The sequence below is a fragment of the Eschscholzia californica genome, unplaced genomic scaffold (assembly GCF_041429995.1).
Source record: "Eschscholzia californica isolate CP2 unplaced genomic scaffold, dmEscCali1.0.p SCAF_3, whole genome shotgun sequence".
In the NCBI taxonomy this organism is placed as follows: Eukaryota; Viridiplantae; Streptophyta; class Magnoliopsida; order Ranunculales; family Papaveraceae; genus Eschscholzia; species Eschscholzia californica.
In genome coordinates this window covers 48717280-48735608 of record NW_028238420.1, presented here as the reverse complement: position 1 = coordinate 48735608, position 18329 = coordinate 48717280, and the positions used below count along the sequence as shown (strand labels likewise).

The 18329-nt window shown below is 37.5% G+C and overlaps 4 protein-coding genes across 4 annotated transcripts; 3 read left to right on the top strand and 1 right to left on the bottom strand.

The window, feature by feature from the left end:
- Positions 1–1122: 1122 nt before the first annotated feature.
- Positions 1123–6322, top strand: LOC147551180 (FRIGIDA-like protein 4a). The gene is made up of 4 exons (XM_086665722.1): positions 1123–1301; positions 3032–4351; positions 4698–4873; positions 5497–6322. The coding sequence occupies exons 2-4, from the start codon at positions 3457–3459 to the stop codon at positions 5995–5997; spliced, it is 1572 nt and encodes a 523-aa protein (XP_086521848.1). The 5' UTR covers positions 1123–1301; positions 3032–3456; the 3' UTR covers positions 5998–6322.
- Positions 6323–6982: 660 nt separating this feature from the next.
- Positions 6983–8490, top strand: LOC147551179 (uncharacterized). Its single transcript, XM_086665720.1, has 5 exons — positions 6983–7318; positions 7426–7517; positions 7597–7674; positions 7778–7860; positions 8129–8490. Exons 1-5 carry the CDS (start codon positions 7216–7218, stop codon positions 8220–8222), a joined length of 450 nt encoding a protein of 149 aa, XP_086521846.1. The 5' UTR covers positions 6983–7215; the 3' UTR covers positions 8223–8490.
- Positions 8491–12226: 3736 nt separating this feature from the next.
- On the top strand, positions 12227–13447 carry LOC147551178 (uncharacterized). The gene is made up of 5 exons (XM_086665718.1): positions 12227–12458; positions 12536–12627; positions 12707–12784; positions 12866–12951; positions 13083–13447. Exons 1-5 carry the CDS (start codon positions 12356–12358, stop codon positions 13195–13197), a joined length of 474 nt encoding a protein of 157 aa, XP_086521844.1. The 5' UTR covers positions 12227–12355; the 3' UTR covers positions 13198–13447.
- A 3348-nt stretch (positions 13448–16795) lies between these two features.
- LOC147551177 (transcription repressor OFP16-like) lies at positions 16796–17768 on the bottom strand. The gene has a single exon (XM_086665717.1). It carries the CDS (start codon positions 17701–17703, stop codon positions 17125–17127), a length of 579 nt encoding a protein of 192 aa, XP_086521843.1. The 5' UTR covers positions 17704–17768; the 3' UTR covers positions 16796–17124.
- Positions 17769–18329: the final 561 nt, after the last annotated feature.

The following is an 18329-nucleotide window of genomic DNA, read 5'->3' as shown; positions in this document are numbered from 1 at the left end:
GTTACTGCGGTATGCATGTGGTATATGTTTAGTCGTAATCTGTGTCAGAGTAATGTTAATGTTTGAGGCTGGATCGGACTTGAGATCCTGATTAGGTTAAAGTCAACTTTTAGCAACCTAATATGCCACACCATGTTAGTTCTTATTAGTGGTCATATGGATGAGAATTGTGATATTGATGATGGAAATCTATTGGTTATTGACATGTTGCTGCTTTAGTTTCTGTTCTAGAGAGAGAGATGACCCTAATCTTAAGATGGTTGTAACATGTTTAAGCGAGTAGTCGTTTAATAGTGTTAGTCTATTTGCAGGGGTTTTCATGATCTTATTGCTCCCAGACTCGTGTCAGGTTGAATCCGGCACCCTGATTATCTCCTTTAGTTTTGACTTTCTTTGGTGTTATTTAGGCTATGTATGTTTAATTGCAATTTGATTTTCATCATAAATGCTAGTAGTAATTTAGGCAAGTTATATAATAACTTGTATAAGCCGACAACTAAATGTATTATTTGTTTCTCATTTATAATGATAATGCCCCTTTCCTCTTTCTCTTGCCCCATATCATACTCATGTCTGGCCTACTAATATTGTCATGTCTTGGTTGGGTTGTACAAACTTGGATTGAATTCGGGACCTTGTCAATGGACATCTGAAATCTGATCTGTGGTCATATTTCATAAGAAACTTATCTGGAATTGTGGATATCCTTGTCTTATACTATGTCTTTATAGGATTTGGGTTGTACAAACTTTAGACTCAAATTATTTGAGCACCTAGTTTTCATTTTCGAAGTACACCCTGTAGAATGTATTTTACAACGTTCATCCTGATAATTGTCATCTATAAGCAATGCCATTATGAGGCTTGTACACTAGTTTTCTTTAAGTTAGATTTGAAACTTCAATTTAAAATCTAAAATAACTCAGCGTTTGTTTTCTTCGACTAATGGTCATACCATTTGAATAATCAAACTCTCTAGGAACATGAGGCCTTATAAATGGATGTCATCAAAAGGTGTCATTAATATTTGAAAATGCATGTTAACACTCCATGAATACGGGGTCCCACTCGACACAATGGTCTGTAATGAACGATGACACGATTAAAGGAGGTATAGCCGATAGGAGGTGTAGGTAGGTTTAGTTATCAAAACACGATACATAACCTAAAATTTAAGCCCGAATGGCCCAAGGGATAGGGATGTGTCTGCTTTCTAGTTTCCGAGGGGAAATACCATTTGACCCAAATACATAGACTTATCACGGGTCGGATGTCGTAAGCTCCTATTAATCAAATAGGAGGTAATAACTATAAAGGTCAAAATAATATTGAAAATAAGTAGAAAAACACAAAACATTTGAAAATTATTATTCAGGTCAAAAAGTATAGAAAGACTAAATTACTTTTTCTTGTCTTTTTGTGTAACTAAATTCTTTTATTTTTCTTTAAACTTTAAATTTGATATAACTTTCGTTTGAGATGTCGGATTTCAATAAAATTTATATATTTAGAAATGATTTTGTATTAGCTTTCTAACAAGATCCACTTTCAATACTTTTTTTTTTCAAAAAAAAATCAAGAAAAATCGGTGTTTTTTCTCTTACGTTTTTCTGCAAACATGTGTTTGCATTTGCGATTTTGCAAACTGCGTTTGCATGTGCGACAATGCAAACTGGGTTTGCATTTGTGACATTGCAAACTTAGTTTGCACACGTTTACATCTTCACAAATTACTTAAAGTCAACTTTTGGTTTCCAGTTAAGAACTTTCCTTGTTTTACTACTATTGATCTCTCCCTGTATACGAAAATTTTCATCGTATTCATTAAATAAATAGTTTACAGAATATAATCTTGAGTTGCATATCTTGCAAGCTCGATTTGCAAATCAGAGAACAAAAAAGACTGAAGTTTATTCTCCAAATCTGAAAAATTTCTTCTTCATCATCAAATAAAACCTCATTAAGATTTCAAATCTGGTCGTGCATCATCATCAACATCAAAATCAAATTCATCATCAACATCAGGTAGAACATAACCAAATTCACCTAGCTAAAGCCCCACTTATAAATGTACTATCATGAGTGACATCTGAATTTATAAGTTTCCCAAGGCCAATATCGATTATTCGAGCTTCAAAATCATCATCAAGAAGAATCGAATCAGAACTAATATTTTGGTGCAGAAATGGAGGTTGACAGCCATGGTGAAGCCAAGTTAGTCCTCTTGAAATACCAATACAAATTTTTAGTCTTAAGGACCAATCCAACATCCCATTTTGACTATTGCATTCTGATTCACTGTGTAACATGGAATACTGAGTCCCATTTGGCATATGTTTATATACCAAAAGTTTGTCATCTTCCACAACACAAAACCCTAAAGGAGGAAGCAAATTAGGATGTCTGACTTGCCCTAATCTGATCATCTCGGATCGAAAATGCTTCTCGTTAAGGTTACAACTATGGAGTCTTTTGATGGCAAGGCATGATCCATCACTAAGAATCGCTTTATAAGAAGTACTCATTCTTGTTGAGTACTTCTTATAGTAAACCCTAACAACAATGAAACAACAACACCCAAAACACCAGCAACAATTATAATCATCAAATTTCTCTTCTTCTTACCACTACAGTTTGATACGAGAGGACCACCATATGGAACATCAAACTCATCATCTTTGGATGAAGAAGATGAAGAACACGAACCTCAAACTTAGGTTTTGTCGAGTCAAGAAGAAGATGATTCGGAAGAATAAGATGATTTGAATAAGAAGAAGAAGAAGAACGAGTAGAAGAAAGGAAAAAAACCCTAATGTGTTTTTAGAGAGAGAGAGGGAGAGTTTTATTAAGTAAGGGTATTGTGGGAATGATAAAAAAGGAAAATGACCTTAATAATAATTATCAATATTATTTTAAACTTCACCTAGTATTACACATAATATTGTGATAACTTCTACCTAATACAAAAAAGTATAGGTTTTTTTAGTTATTATGATATTTTTTGAGACCTAAACAACCATTTTCCCATCAGATAATATCTCTCTTCAGGATGTGACCAATAGGAGTAGGAGTCAGAGCGTATCAGTTTTCGGACTATAATAAGTCCTAATTTTTTATCCAATAGCATTTTGGGCCAAGTTAAAACACGAGGTCCTAATTTTTGGACTTAATAGCATTTTTTATAGAATTTTGGGTGCAAAAGTTAAAATACAGTTGAGTAGTACGTGTCGACCTCTCAGTTTTTCCCTCCATATTTTCTCTCTCTCTTACTTTATCAGCCACCCACATACTCTGCCCCACAAACTCACCAAACCCCATTCACAACTTTATCAGATTCAGACCTCTCCACTTCAATTTCTAGGGTTTTCTTTTTATCTCTCTTCCTCTTTCATTCAATTTGGATTTTTTGAACAGTGAAAATCCTTCTTTCTTCTAGAGAGAGAGAGAGAAACAACAATGGGATCTCTCGCCACCTCAGGCGAGGACGATGAGATGATGTTTCAAACGAATTTCCATGATTTTCAAAAACAAACTTCTATTATGAATAACTGTGCTCAATTATGGAAAGAACTTTCCGATCATTTCACTTCTTTAGAACAAGATCTCAAGAAGAAATCTGAAGCTTTAAAAGAAAGAGGTCACTCTCTGGATCACACAACTAAGGAAACCCTAGATGTTCTCACTAAACGAGAGACTACGATCGTCGATACTGTGGAAATTGCAATTGGTAAAGTTGAAGAACGGAAGGAAGCAGCTTTGGTTGCTTTGAGAAAAAGTGGGGAAGAAGAATTGGATCACAGTGAGGTGGATTCATTGATAAAGTTGAAAGCTTTCTGTACAAAAATGGATGCTGAAGGTTTCTGGAAGTATTTGATCACCAGGAAGAAGGAATTAGATATGCTTAGGGTTTCTATCCCTTTGGCTTTATCAGATTGTATTGATCCAGCTAAATTTGTTCTCGAAGCCATTTCGGAGGTATTTCCTGTTGATAAGAGAGAGGTAAAGAGTGAGAAATCGAATGATTTAGGTTGGGCTTGTGTGCTAATTCTAGAATCACTTATACCAGTTGTGGGTGATCCAGTATTTGGAAATTCAAGACCTTTAGTGACTCCAACCATGAAAGAAAGAGCGAAAGAGATTGCGAAAGTTTGGAAGGAGAGTTTGGATCAACGTGGGGGAATTGAGAATGTGAAAATACCAGATGTTCATACTTTTTTACAGCATTTGGTGACTTTCGGAATCGTATCAAAGGAAGAGACAAGTTTGTATCAGAAGCTTGTTTTGAGTTCTGCTTGGAGGAAACAGATGCCTAAGCTTGCAGTTTCTCTTGGTCTGGGTGATAAAATGGCTGGTATTGATTTTCTTAGAGTTGGGTATCTTTTAATTATAAAGATTCTTGTTTAATCTTTTTCGAAAATTTCATACTTGAATCTAGTTTGGAGCAATTACATAGAATTTGAACTAGTAGATTTATCACCTCCTAAAACTCTGATTTATTCCTGTTAGGATTGGGGTGTGGTTTAATTTGATGTTCTAAAATGACTGATTGATAATTGATTACTTTTCCTCTTTAGACGAACTATCGAGGTGTTTCGACTCTATTGCCATTTTTATTAGTAAAGGGAGAATAACTTAAAATGCTTGTTGTGATAAAGGATTTAGTGGTTAATGGTTCCGTATGCCTTTGCTATTATCAGACATGATTGAAGAGTTGATCAGCAAGGGACAACAGCTTGATGCCGTGCATTTCACTTATGAAGTGGGTCTGGTCGACAAGTTCTCGCCTGTTCCCCTGCTGAAAGCTTATCTAGAAGATTCAAAGGTTGCTGCTGCTTCCATAATGGAGGATCCAAATAATGCTTGCAAAGCCACTGTATGTGTCTCTTCTCCTTTTCTTGGTTTATGTTCGATTTTGGTCTGTTCTTATCATCAAGGGTATCCCTGGAGCTCTACCTTTGCACCCCAATTCTTTTTTGTTTTATTGTTACAAGCTTTTCTTGGAAGAGTATTATATATTTTGCAATGGGAAAGGTAAGTTGAATGGAACATATAGTGCGGTGATATAACAAAAAGTATTAGAGTTTGATATGGTCATGTTGTCATTATCCATTTAGTTCCTGTCTGCGTAAACCATGAAAATCTTTGGGGTTCTCTTCACTTTGCTGATGTGGTATCCAGAGCAAGCAGGGGGTTGGAAGCCCTATATGGCGACTAAAGTGTTAAGATATCATGGTCACCAATCCTTCTCTATGACAAGTCAGACTTAGTTGCATGAAGCTCCAACCTTCTAAGTTCTTTCTTTAGAATGATAAACTGGGTAGAACTTCTACAGCTTAAGAGCTTTCTTTAGTCTATCTTTGTCATTTCTCGCAAGACATGTCTTTGTTCGAGAAAAGTTTCATTAGATGCATGCAGTTACTTGTATTCTAAGCACATTCCGCAGGGGAGAATAAATGCTATGCAGCTAATCTTTACTATATTTGAAATTTGTTGCAGCTCCTTGCTGGAAGAAAAGAGCAATCAGCACTTCGAGCTGTCATTAGGTGCATCGAGGAGTATAAACTTGAGGCTGAGTTTCCTCCTGAAGACCTTAAGAAGCGCCTTGAACAACTAGAGAAGGCCAAGGTTGAGAAGAAAAAACCAGTTGTAGTCCCTGCCAACAAGAGAACACGAACTAACGTCGGAGGTCCCATGCCTCCTGCCAAGGCTGGTAGACTTACAAATGCTGCTTATGTTTCTTCCTTCCCTGCCGGATCTCCCACATTAATACATTCACCATCAAATGGCCGATACCCGACAGTGGTCGCTCCTTACCCTTGTGATCAGGCCTCAGCTCATCCTATGTACAGCAACAGGAGTCCGCCATACGTATATTCTCCCGAGGAAACTTCACCTCCGATGTTGAATCCTTCTTACCCAGGACCTGCCGTGAACTATCCGGTTTATGGAGGATATGGCAATGGCATACCAGTGTATCAGCAGACATACTACCGATAAGGTGATTGGTGTTTAATAGTAACATGACATCAGACGTCTGTTAACCGGTATCTAGTGAGTTCTGAAATAGTGACACTGGTGATGACTCCAAAAATATCATTTGAAACTCTATTGTCTGTCTGTAAGATCTAATCTAACCTTGATGGTAGCTCTGTGGGTGTGTTGTTGTTGTTGTTGTTCAAAGCTGTAGTTGAACTTGTAGCTGATGAAATCAAGCGAAAAGCAATTAGCTTTAATGGTAGCTTATGAAGTTTGTTGTAGACTGATGAAATTCAAAAGCTTGTTTAGCATGATCTCTAATACCAACTCAATTGGATTTCTGTCATTAGGTTTCAATATCTTGCTTTAGATTTTTTTAATTATTTTGTTCGGTTATTTCCAGATGGCCTAATAATAACGTGCCCAACTCCCTCAGTTGGCTTCCTGTGTTGGGGTTCCTTGTATCTCTTTTCTTCACCAACTAGCTTAAACCGACCAGAGCTCTCGTTAAGATCCTCCTCCTCGTGCTCCCGCTTTCGAGCTGTTTTGCCTATACCTATGGCAATTCTTGTGCGTTAGTCACACGTCCGTCGCTTGAAGCATCACTTCGCATCTGACTTTTTTTTTTAATCGTTAGCGTGTCTTGAACCGTTGACCTTCAAGGTGGAAGACTAAACCTCTTTTAACTCCAACCTAGGGTTGTTGGCACTTTGAGTCTTGACTTGCGTGTGTTATCCAGAGTCTCAAACTCTATGAGATTCATAATTGCATTATTCATAAATTCCTTGTTTGTGGACACATTAGATTACAAATTGTCTTTCATTACCAGCCTCCTCCTAGGCATCATAACTTCCGGTTCCCACCTTTTCTTAGTCACCTATCTGATCAAGAACATCAATAGATTTCTCTACTCACTGACAACCATTGATTCACTCAGATTGATCAAAAACCAAAAATAAAAAACTTCCCACAAGAATATAACGGTTTTTCAAACCCCCCCCCAACTGAAATTCACAATTTCTGTTTCAAATAACAGAAAAATCTTGAATTCTTGATTTCAGTTCTTTGGGGTTTATATATATATAGTTGATTCTCAGCTTTCATTTCTCTCACCAGAGTTCAATAACAATCTTCACCCTAATCAAACTGTCTCTCTCTAGTCTCTTCTTCTTTATCTTCTTCTTTCCCTGTTTGAACAACTGTGAGATAAACATCTTGTTTCTCTCTCTATAATTCAAAATGGTTGACCCTTCTTACATCCGTGCAGTGATAGTAACTCCCAATAAAGATCTTGAATTAATGCCCAAGACTGCCGATCTTATCCATGAAGTCTTCCCTCATGGTAACTCTCTCCCTAATCTTTCTTTCTTTTATGGGGGAGACTAAATTAGTAGTAGTACATTCTTTCTCTCTCTCTCTAAATATCTTTCCTTTTTATGATTCTTGAAGTTGAGAAAGTCAAGGATGAATTCACTGGAAAAAGTGCTGTTGACCGTTTGGTTTCTTGGGCAACTGAAAAAAAACCATCCAACCTACCCGAGGTGGTTCGATATTCATTTCGATTTTGATTTTGTTTTTTTCCTTGTACTTCTTGTTAACTAATAAGTTGTCATTTATCAGATTAACAAAACCTTTCTGGTGATTACTGAATATAAGTTGCCTGATATGACTTGTGAAGAATTAATGGAGAGGATTAAGGTAAGACCACAAAATTCATGAACAACTTCTTTCCTCTGTTTTTGTTTTTGATAAATTCGCAAATGTATATTATTAATCCTAACAAATTAGTATCAAACTGCAGGCCAAACAAGTGCTAGCAAACTCCCATACCTCCGTGTATACTGTTGTGGCGGATTCTGTTCATGATGACGATAGGCTTTCGAGGTATATATCATCACTACCCATTTCACAGTTCTTCATCATCTCTAAGTTTAAAGATTACCCATTTCACACTTCTTCATCATCTCTAAGTTTAAAGATTACCCATTTCACACTTCTTCATCATCTCTAAGTTTAAAGATTACCCATTTCATAATTCTTCATCAATTTTGTGAAAATAGGCTTTTGAATTTGTACATTCTTTTCTTTGATGGATGAACATAAATTGACTACTGATTTTGGGTTAATGGTGATGATGAATGATGATGATCAGAGTCGTTAAATGTGGAGGACTGTACGTTGTAAAACCCGTGCAGAGGGAATCGTTGGAAGTGATTAGAGAACTGATGGATTTGTGGGGACTTTGATTTTCTTGTTTGTTGAAGTTTTCATGAGACAGCTAGCTACCCAAGTGTTCAAAGTAGTTTGGTTCCTTTTCTTCTTCTCCTTCTTTTCATTGTCTCTATTTTTTCTCTTCATTTCAGATTTTAATGTAATGTGTAGGGTTTACATTTGTGTATTCATGTACAAGAGAGTGACAGAGAGAGAAATGGAGAGGAGCAAGGGGTCCTATAGATTGTAACATTTGATGTGTTTAATTCATTCATGGAAACCATGCCTTTTATAAGATGTAAATCGTAGCTGCAGATTGAATCACCAAAGACCTTATTTCATCCAGGTTTTTTAAAATCTACACGATTTTATCCGAATTACAGTTTGTGTCATTAATGTATATTAGTGAGACTATGATTCACAGTATAAGTAGATATAACAATTGATCTCTTTCATAATTGGGTAATCACTGAATCACATAAAGGGTGTCATCAAATGTGATTTTCAAATAACAATTAGCAAGTAAAATATCTTCATCCGGCTTATACGGTTCCTGTCTAGTTATCTTTGTTGAAGTCGTCCCTTCTTGCACGGAAGAATCCTCACATACTTCATAATCATCAACTCCTAATTGAGTCGGCGGCGGTTAAGTAGAATTAGGGGACAACATTTCCATATAACTTTGGTTGTCGAATTCGTTGATGTCTAATGGATCCATGGGAGAACAAATGAAAAGGTAGAAAAAATTTGAAAGAAAGAGAGAAAGAAATTAAAAGAGAGACAGAAATGAAATGGAGAGAAACAAGAGATATGAAGAGAGTGGGAGATGAAAGAATGGGTTCGGGTTGAACCCATATCCAGCCGTTGGATCCAACGGCTGGGAGGGGTCCCCAGCGGTCATGTTTCAGTCGCCCCTAATGTTAGGGGCGACTGAAGCATCGGCTGGGGCCTCCGCCCCAGCCGATTGCTGTTGGAGGGCCTGGCTAAGATTTGGATTTTTGACCTCAGCCAGACCCGCGTTGGCAGGGGCGAGCCCACATAGGGGCCCGTGGGGGCCCATGCCCCCACGGTCCCAAATGTGAGCTCCTTTACTATATGAAGAGGTGCCTTTAGTTCCCTGCCTAAATTAAAATTGTAACTCACCAAGCCCAGTAACTCAAAAGACTTCAACCCACCATTAATTACAAAAGCTAAAAATTCAAATGGCCCACCAATTTATGACCTTTATTTATAACCTCCCTATATCCACTTATGACCCTTGGCTGGCCATTGATTCAAACAAACCTAGTGCCCACATCACAAAAGTACCAAACCTACTGTAAGCTCGCTTAAACCCTAATAAATTCTTTGTTTTAGTTTTAGTTTTAGTTAAAATTAGTTTCTCGCTCACACACAAATTTAAAATCAACATTCCGCTCCACCGTTATACACACAAATTTAAAATCAACATTCCGCTCCACCGTTATACACACAAAATTTAAAATCAACATTCCGCTCCACTGTTGTACACACAAATTTAAAATCAACATTACATTCCGCTCCACCGTTATACACACAAATTTAAAATCAACATTTCGCTCCACCGTTATACACTGGTTTAAACTCCTAATCCAATCCAAATATAAAAAAAAAAGAAACAAATATAAAAAATTATAAATTTTGGTAGTCACGTTGTTTTTTCGAAGCGACAATCTCATCGTTGTTCTTGGTCGTAATTCATGATATTAAAAGAAGATATCGATTTTCTTTTTCTGTTCACATCTTATTTAAATTAAATTGAAGTTTATAACATCTTCAATTTGTTTCATTCAAAACTAAAGTATTTTTTTTTCTCTCTCTCTATGTTGCAAAATATTTTAGTAATTAGTTTCTTATTTAGCTCTTCTATGTTGCAAAATATTACTATATTTGTTAGTAATTTTGAAATAATTACTTTATGTTATGTATGTTTATGATGGGTGTTTGTTCATATTCTTTTCAATGTGTTTTAGTTTTCCGATCCATGAAAAAAAAAATTTCCTAGTATATAAAAATAGATTACGAAATCGACTGAGAGACGAATAGATAATAATAATATACTTGCATATATTGAGAATTATATATTTGACAGTCTTAGTATAGAAGTTGTTATGCAACGATTTCAGAAGTTGAAAACTTATCAAGCACAACTATAAATATGTAATGGAGAGAAAATTTGTATGAATCAAGAAAAGTCGAATTTCTTATAGCATATGAATTTGATATTTCTTTTGACCTTAATGTGCCCCCACATCAAAAAAATTCTGGCCTCGCCACTGCGCGTTGGAGTTGCTCTTATAGGAAACCTAACACTTCATGTTAAATCTTCTTGTTACAGCACCAACTACCAAAAAAAAAACAAAAAAAGTGAACCCTGAAACATTCCAAAGATACTCCCAACACGAAAGGGTTTCATAATATTAATGGCAGTTCCTTGATCCACATGAATAGTCTATTCATGGTTAAAGATACGGTGTGATTCCAAGCCATTGATTAAGATTAAGTTTAAGTCACGACTAGACTTTAGGTTTTTCTATCATTATTGTGTTTCTAATCTAGAGGCGTGTGTTAGCCTGTGGTGTGTCACTTCCTATGGCAAGCAAGGGCTAACGGGAGCATGTTACAACTTCATGCGTTATAAATATTCATCTATAATATACTACTAGTTTGGAGTGGGATTCCTCTGAACTTTGTCCCTCTAAGGCTCTAACTACACTTGGAAGACGATTATTAACGAATCCACCTGAAATCATTCACATAAACGGAATCATCCATTATCAGCTGATATGGAAGGACGAGTTCATCGATCATTCCCCATCTATTATTACCTTTGGGCCCTATGGTCAAAACCTCAAAAGTACAACACATGGAACCAAGGGCGGAGCCAGAATTTTATGTTAACCCGGGCTAGCCTAAAATTATTAAGAGAGCAAAATTTTCATTTCCGATGTATATGCACTCATAAGTAGTATTTCAAAAGTGGCCACATATAATATTTTCTTCGTTATTATTCGCACACACAAGTTATTTCAAAAGTTGCCACATATATAGTTTTTCGATCCAAAACAAGTGATTTCAGAACTTCCCATTAGAAGAAAAAAGTTTTACGTGAAAATTTCGTTAATAGTTTGACCAACAAAAACTTAAGAAAAAATAACAATTAAAAGTTTATAATATATGTGATCCTTGGTAATTCGGGGCAAAGAAATTACTAGAACATAGGTAACCTAAAGAAATAAGTAAAACTTGACTTGGCAAAAAAAAAGGGTCAAAATAGAATGTTGTTTAGAAATAGGGGGCATAAATTGGGATCAAAAGTGAAAACTACATAAAGTAAGGGGCCAAAACAGAATTAGTTCAAGAAACCAAAAGAACTTAAATTTGAGGGAACTGGGACTCGAACCCTTGATGTGTTGTGCATAGAGTAAGTGATCAAACCACCCTGGCTACAACTGATATATGTTAAGAATTCTCATTGCCAAATCCAAGTTTCAGAGTTTCAGCCCCTGGCTGCAGCCAGGGGCTGCCTCTACATAGCTCCGCCCTTGCATGGAACCTGTATCATCATGTTTCTTTATGTTCAAACCACAGACCAATTTATCTTCCTTAGTGGTTAGATCATGCCTCCAAAGTTCAACCCGAGCCAGGATCAAGGAGCTTTCCATGAGATTCATAGCTTCGTTACTTACAATTTCATTGTTCATAGACAAAAAAACGGAGTCGGAATTGTCTTTTAGTCGCAGGCGTAACTTATGGTTTCACCTTTTATGAGTCACCCACCTCTCAGATAAACATCTCAAAGCTACTAGTATAAATTTCTACTCATTGACCAACAAAAAAAACCCAACAAAAAAACACTTGAAGATAACGGTTTTTTGGTACCCATTATCAAACCCCCCCCCCCCCCCCCCCCCCACAACTGAAATTCACAATTTCTGTTTCAAATAACTGAAAAATCTTGAATTCTTGATTTCAGTTCTTTGGGGTTTATATATATATAGTTGATTCTAAGCTTTCATTTCTCTCACCAGAGTTCAATAAAAAACTTCACCCTAATCAAACTGTCTCTCTCTTCTTCTTTACCTTCTGTGAGATAAACATCTTGTTTCTGTGAGATAAACATCTTGTTTCTCTCTCTCTATAATTCAAAATGCTAAACCCTTTTGAGATCCGTGTAGTCATAGTAAATCCCAGTAGAGATCTTGAATTAATGCCCCAGACTGCCATTCTTATCGATGAAATCTTCCCTAATGGTAACTCTCTCCCTAATCTTTCTTTCTTTCATTCTTCCTCTCTCTCTCTCTCTCTCTCTAAATCTTGATTCTTGCAGTAGAGAAAGTCACTGATGAATTTACTGGAAGTGGTGCTATTGACCGTTTGGTTTCTTGGGCAACTGAACCAGTACCACCCCATCTACCCAAGGTTCCATTTTCATTTCCATTTTGATTCTTTTTCATTATAACCCCATTATTTCTTCTTGACTAACTTGTCAATTTACCAGATTCCAAAAAAATTTCTGGTGATCACTGAATATAATTTGCCTGATATGACTTGTGAAGAATTAATATACAAGATTAGGGTAAGACCACATGATTCTTTCCTCTGTTTTTCTTTCATACATTCTTCAAATTCTAAATTGTAACAATTTATCCAACTGCAGTTCAATCAAGTGCTACGAAACTCGTTTGCTACTCTCGTGTACACTGTCGTGGCGGATTCTGTTTATGATGAAAGTAGGCTTTCGAGGTATAAATCGTTCACTACCCATTTCATAATTCTTCATCAATTTTAAGTTTAAAGATTACCCATTTCTTATTTTTTTGATGGATGAACATAAATTTTACTGATTTTGGGTTATTGTTGATGATGATGATCAGTGTTGATAGCTGTGGAGGACTGTACGTTGTAAAACCCGTGCATCGTGAATCTTTGGAATTGATTAGAGAAGCAATACTTCCGGCCGAACGCGAAACTATTATGAGTAGACTTTGATTCTCTTGTTTGTTAAAGTTCTCATGAGACAGCTACCCAAGTATTCAATTTAGTTTGGTTCCTTCACTTTTTCTTTCATTGTCTCTATTTTTTCTCTTCACTTGAGTTTTTAATGTAATGTTTAGGGTTTCCATTTGTGTATTCATGTACAAGAGAGTGACAGAGAGAAATGGAGAGGGCAAGGGGTCCTATAGATTGTAACATTTGATGGATGTGTTTAATTCATTCATGGAAACCATGCCTTTTATAAGATAGTAATCGTAGCTGCAGATTGAATCACCCAAGACCTTATTTCATTCAAGTTTTTTAAAATCTACACAATTTTATCCGAATTACACGTTTCGGATCACGCTCCGGTTCTTTTGAAAGTGGAATCTTCGGTCATTCAGAATCCTCCTTTTAGACTGGAAGAGATATGGATGAGGGACAAGGACTTTATTCCTCTGGTCAAGGGATGGTGGGAAGACATGGATGAGATGAGTCCATTATGGTGCAAGCTGAAAGCACTCAAGGATAAGCTTAAACCGTGGTCGAGAGAAAAATTTAAGCGACAAAGAGAGGTTATGACTAAGTTGCAAGATCAGATTCATGAGTTTGACAAGATTGAGGAAGGGAGGGATCTACTCCAGGCCGAGTTTGATAGTAGGGCAGCTTTAAAAGGGGATTTGGATAGGCTGCTTAGTTTGGAAGAGATCAGCCTTCGCCAAAAGTCGCGGGTCTTATGGTTAGAAGCGGGGGATAGAAATTCTAAATACTTTCATAGTATTATCAATTGTAGGAAGAGGTCGAATAGAATCGCGGCCCTTAAAGTTGGCGACCGCATTGTCACAGATATGGAGGATATTAAAGGTTCGATCTCTTCCCATTTCGCTTCTTTATTTGAGGAGCCAGAGCTATGGAGGCCGGGGGTGGAAGGAATCAATCTCCCTAGATTGGATGATTCCGTTGCTTTAGAATTGGAAGGAGAATTCCGAGAGGAAGAGGTGCTGGCAGCTATTAAGGGGATGGCGAAAGATAAGGCTCCGGGCCCAGACGGCTTTCCGATAAACTTTTATGTGAGATGTTGGGATATAGTGGGCAAAGATATCATGAAAATGATGACGGATTTCTGGTATTCTGGCAGTTTGGACTGGAGGCTGAATCAAACGTTTATGGTCTTAATTCCCAAGAAAAATGCTTCAGAAACTCTTAACGATTATCGCCCAATTAGTCTGGTGAGCGGGCCTTACAAGATTCTGTCCAAGTGCCTGGCAAATAGGTTGAAACCTTGTCTCGAGTCCCTCATTTCTCCTTATCAGGGTGCTTTCATCGAAGGAAGACAGATTCTAGACGGCGTTCTAATAGCCAATGAATTGCTCGATTCAAGGATTAAAAGTGGGGAGAAGGGTATCCTAGTTAAAGTGGACCTCGAGAAGGCATACGACAAGGTGAGTTGGGATTTTCTTCATTCAGTTATGACCAAGATGGGATTTAATAGAAAATGGTTGTGCTGGATTTATAAGTGTGTTTCTACAGCTTCTTTCTCTGTGTTGGTTAATGGTTCGACCACGGATATTTTTCAGAACTCAAGGGGGATTCGTCAGGGGGACCCGATATCCCCGCTTCTATTCATTTTAGTTGCTCAAGTTCTGAGCACTCTTGCATCTATTGGGGAAAGTAAGGGGTGGTTGGATGGATTTAGGGTGAAAGAAGAAGGAACAATGGTCTCTCATCTTCAGTTCGCGGACGACACGCTATTTTTCATCCAAGCAAGCAGTACACAAATCTTGAAGCTCAAGGATATTTTAATTTGGTATGAGGCAGCCTCGGGTCTGAAGATCAATTTCTCTAAAAGCCAAGTGATTGAGGTGGGAAAGGTAGAGGAGCTTGATAGCCTGGCTAGGTCGTTTGGGTGTACTAAAGGGTCCCTGCCTATTTCTTATCTCGGGCTTCCTTTAGGCCACGGATACAAATCGAAGAAGTTATGGGATCCAATTTTGGAAAGAGTATCGGTGAAACTTTCCTCTTGGAAAGCTAAGACGTTGTCCCGTGGTGGTAAGGTTACTTTGATTATGGCCGTCCTTTCAGCTCTTCCAGTTTACTTTCTTTCCCTTTTCTCGATGCCCATCGGCGTGGTTTCTCAAATAGAGAAGAGTTTCAAAAACTTCATGTGGAACGTGGGGGAAGAGGTGAAGAAAATACACTGGGCGGCCTGGGATTTGATTTGTAGACCGAAGTCGATGGGCGGTTTAGGAATCAAAAGTCTCAGAGTTATGAATGACGCCCTTTTATCTAAGTGGTTGTGGCGATTCGGGATCGAGAGGGATAGGCTTTGGAGGATTGTCATCGGGCAAAAATATGGGGAAGCCAGTGGCGGATGGATCTCTCTTCCTCCTAAAGGAACATACGGCTGCTCGGTTTGGAAAGGAATATTTAAGCGATGGGATGTGTTTTACTCTAAGACGAGGACTAAGGTCGGATCGGGTGCGTATACCAAGTTCTGGCAGGACACGTGGTTAGTAGAACAACCTCTATGTGTGGCTTTCCCTATCATTTTTCGAGTCTGTTTGAACAAGGACGGGATGATAACCGATTTCTTCGATCCCGTGGGAGGGGTTTGGACAATTCCATTGAGACGCAGTCTAAGAGATTGGGAAGTTGATGACTTCAATCGATTAATGGGGTGTTTGGGCAGTTTCTCTTTATCTAACGACGCAGACACAAAGGAATGGATGAACTCGAAGAATAAGGAACTCTCCGTTAAGTCTTGTTATGAAGTATTGTCAAACTTCTCTGGCCGAGAGTCTAAGGTGTATTTGGATATATGGAAGCGGAACGTTCCTCAGAGGGTATCTTTCTTTCTTTGGGCGGCGTGTTTAGAGCGGGTTCCTACTATTGACTTGTTGAGAAAGCATGGTTGTTCTACCCCCAACAGGTGCCCAATGTGTAAGAACGATGAGGAGTCTAGCTCGCACCTTTTTATTCATTGTGATATGTCGTACAATGTCTGGCGGTATTTTATAGCCTCTTTAGGGGTGTCGTGGGTTACCCCAGCTTCCGTTGTAGACCTCTTGGCAACGTGGGGAGGGCTAAAAGGGAGAAATCCGATCATAAACATGATCCCTAAAGCTATCTTGTGGGCAATTTGGAACTCTCGGAACTCAGCTATCTTTGCCGACAAGCCGGGGTCGGTGGAAGACATAATTTATTCAGCTAAGTGTTTTGTCTATCACTGGAGCCGAAACAATCCGAAGGTTAAATTTAGATCGTTTTCGGACATAGTGGGGAATTGGGGGGCTTTCATTTCTTCGATGTAATTTGTTTTTGATTTTTCTTCTTTTTATTTCGTCGTTTTGTATTTTCTTTTTCTTTTCGGCCTTCTCGGCTTGTACATAGTCCGTCTTTCGTTCTCTTCTTAAATTCAATCATATTATTCAAAAAAAAAAGATTCGATTCACAGTTTAAGTAATTATAACAATTAGTAATTGTTTTTCTAATTTACAGGCGCGTGTTAGCCTGTGGTGTGCCACTTCGTATGGCAATCTAGGGCTAACGGGGCATGTTACTACTTCATGTGCAACCTAGCATCACATTAGCGAAAATGTAAGCGTTACGAATGTTCACCAATAATATATCTTTACCTTATTGATATCTCTTACTTATAACACAAGTTAATAAATGACATCGACTCAGTATCGAACTCGTTTTTGAAGTTGAGATCTTGTAACCAATAAATAAAGCCTAAAATCTTCATTAGAATCATTACAATAGACAAACAGAGCAATCCACAAAAACCAATCACACCAACTGAATTAACTTCCTCAAAACAAAATCCAAAAGAAAAAAAAAATCCAACTTTATAAAGAGTTAAAAGTAGTAATTAATTACACAAAAAGTAATACTCCCCATTACCACTAATTAATCAACTATTATCAATTTTAATTACAATCAAATAGTACTAACCTTCATGAGACTAACAAGGAGATCAAAGAAAGCTTCCATTATGAACTTGTGGGTATCTTTAGGGTTTAAATTTAGATAACATAACAACAACTCATGTAAGTAATTACCATCTTGTTTAACATTTATAACTTCTTTAGCTTCCACCATTTCTTGCATTGATTGTCGGAAATCAAGGTAAGGATCCGGCGAGTATGTCATTATTGGTATACCTCCGGTGATTATTTTGTCAGATTCCGGTGACGGGTATTCCGATTCTTCACCGGAGAATCTACCAGAGTCTATAATGGAGTTTGAACGACCAGGGGAAGTGAAGAAAAAGCGTTGGGAAGCAAAAACCGTGGCGAAATCAGGAGGGGTATTTTCGGTATCTGAAAAATCATCCGAAGAAGAAGAAGAGAAATCTTTTGTGAGGTTTGAAAATAATGAAGAGGTTAATTTGATGGTTGATGAAGGGTTGTCATCTTTCGTTGAGAGTGGGATTGGAGGAGGATTAACGGTGGATATTGATCGTTTAAGCTTTGAGAAACAGTAGTCATGGATGGTTTTGCTTAAAGTTTTGGTCATATTTTCTCTCTCTAGTCTAATCTTTTGAGCTTGTGAGGTTTTTAGAGAGAGAGAGAGAGAGAGAGAAAGAGAGGGAGAATGGGATGAGAGGTATTTAAGGGAGTTTGAGTTTTTAAGTTAGATGGTACTGTTGTGGTAGTTGCATTGAATGTTGTTGGAAGGATTAAACTAAGGTTTTACATAAACAAGGGAAACTTACAAAAATGTCAAATGGACACAAAATTAGATCGGTCAAGTTAGCCATTATCGATAATGTTTTTGTTTTTGACTCTCAGACCAAAGTCTAATTGGTACGAGAGTTTGTCCTTAACGAAGGCTCTACAAAATCACCATATACTACGCATAAAACGATAGTCCAATCTTCCCTTGTTTATGTAAAGCTCAAACTCTCAAGTAATGTACGAATATTATATGTTTTCGTACAAATGTGATTGTCTCTGTTTACAGAAAGACTTTACCACACTTCAGTCTCACATGTCAATTGCGGAAAATATGTTGCGCACATATTTTGTACATGGGTGTTGCATCGAGAATTGACGCGGTTGGACATTTGGGTTGCACTAACAATTGACATGGTCAAGTTGTTGGTTGGGCATTAGAGAGACAGTGCCCCATTAATCTAGGTC

Excerpts from the sequence above, each read along its gene's own strand:
- LOC147551180 (XM_086665722.1), top strand. The coding sequence starts at position 3,457 with ATGGGATCTCTCGCCACCTCAGGCGAGGACGATGAGATGATGTTTCAA. Across the intron at positions 4,352-4,697 it reads TCTGGGTGATAAAATGGCTG|ACATGATTGAAGAGTTGATC; the intron begins GTATTGATTTTC and ends TGCTATTATCAG. Across the intron at positions 4,874-5,496 it reads ATAATGCTTGCAAAGCCACT|CTCCTTGCTGGAAGAAAAGA; the intron begins GTATGTGTCTCT and ends AATTTGTTGCAG.
- LOC147551179 (XM_086665720.1), top strand. The coding sequence starts at position 7,216 with ATGGTTGACCCTTCTTACATCCGTGCAGTGATAGTAACTCCCAATAAA. Across the intron at positions 7,518-7,596 it reads AACCATCCAACCTACCCGAG|ATTAACAAAACCTTTCTGGT; the intron begins GTGGTTCGATAT and ends GTCATTTATCAG. Across the intron at positions 7,675-7,777 it reads AATTAATGGAGAGGATTAAG|GCCAAACAAGTGCTAGCAAA; the intron begins GTAAGACCACAA and ends ATCAAACTGCAG.
- LOC147551177 (XM_086665717.1), bottom strand. The coding sequence starts at position 17,703 with ATGACCAAAACTTTAAGCAAAACCATCCATGACTACTGTTTCTCAAAG.
- LOC147551178 (XM_086665718.1), top strand. The coding sequence starts at position 12,356 with ATGCTAAACCCTTTTGAGATCCGTGTAGTCATAGTAAATCCCAGTAGA. Across the intron at positions 12,785-12,865 it reads AATTAATATACAAGATTAGG|TTCAATCAAGTGCTACGAAA; the intron begins GTAAGACCACAT and ends ATCCAACTGCAG. Across the intron at positions 12,952-13,082 it reads GATGAAAGTAGGCTTTCGAG|TGTTGATAGCTGTGGAGGAC; the intron begins GTATAAATCGTT and ends GATGATGATCAG.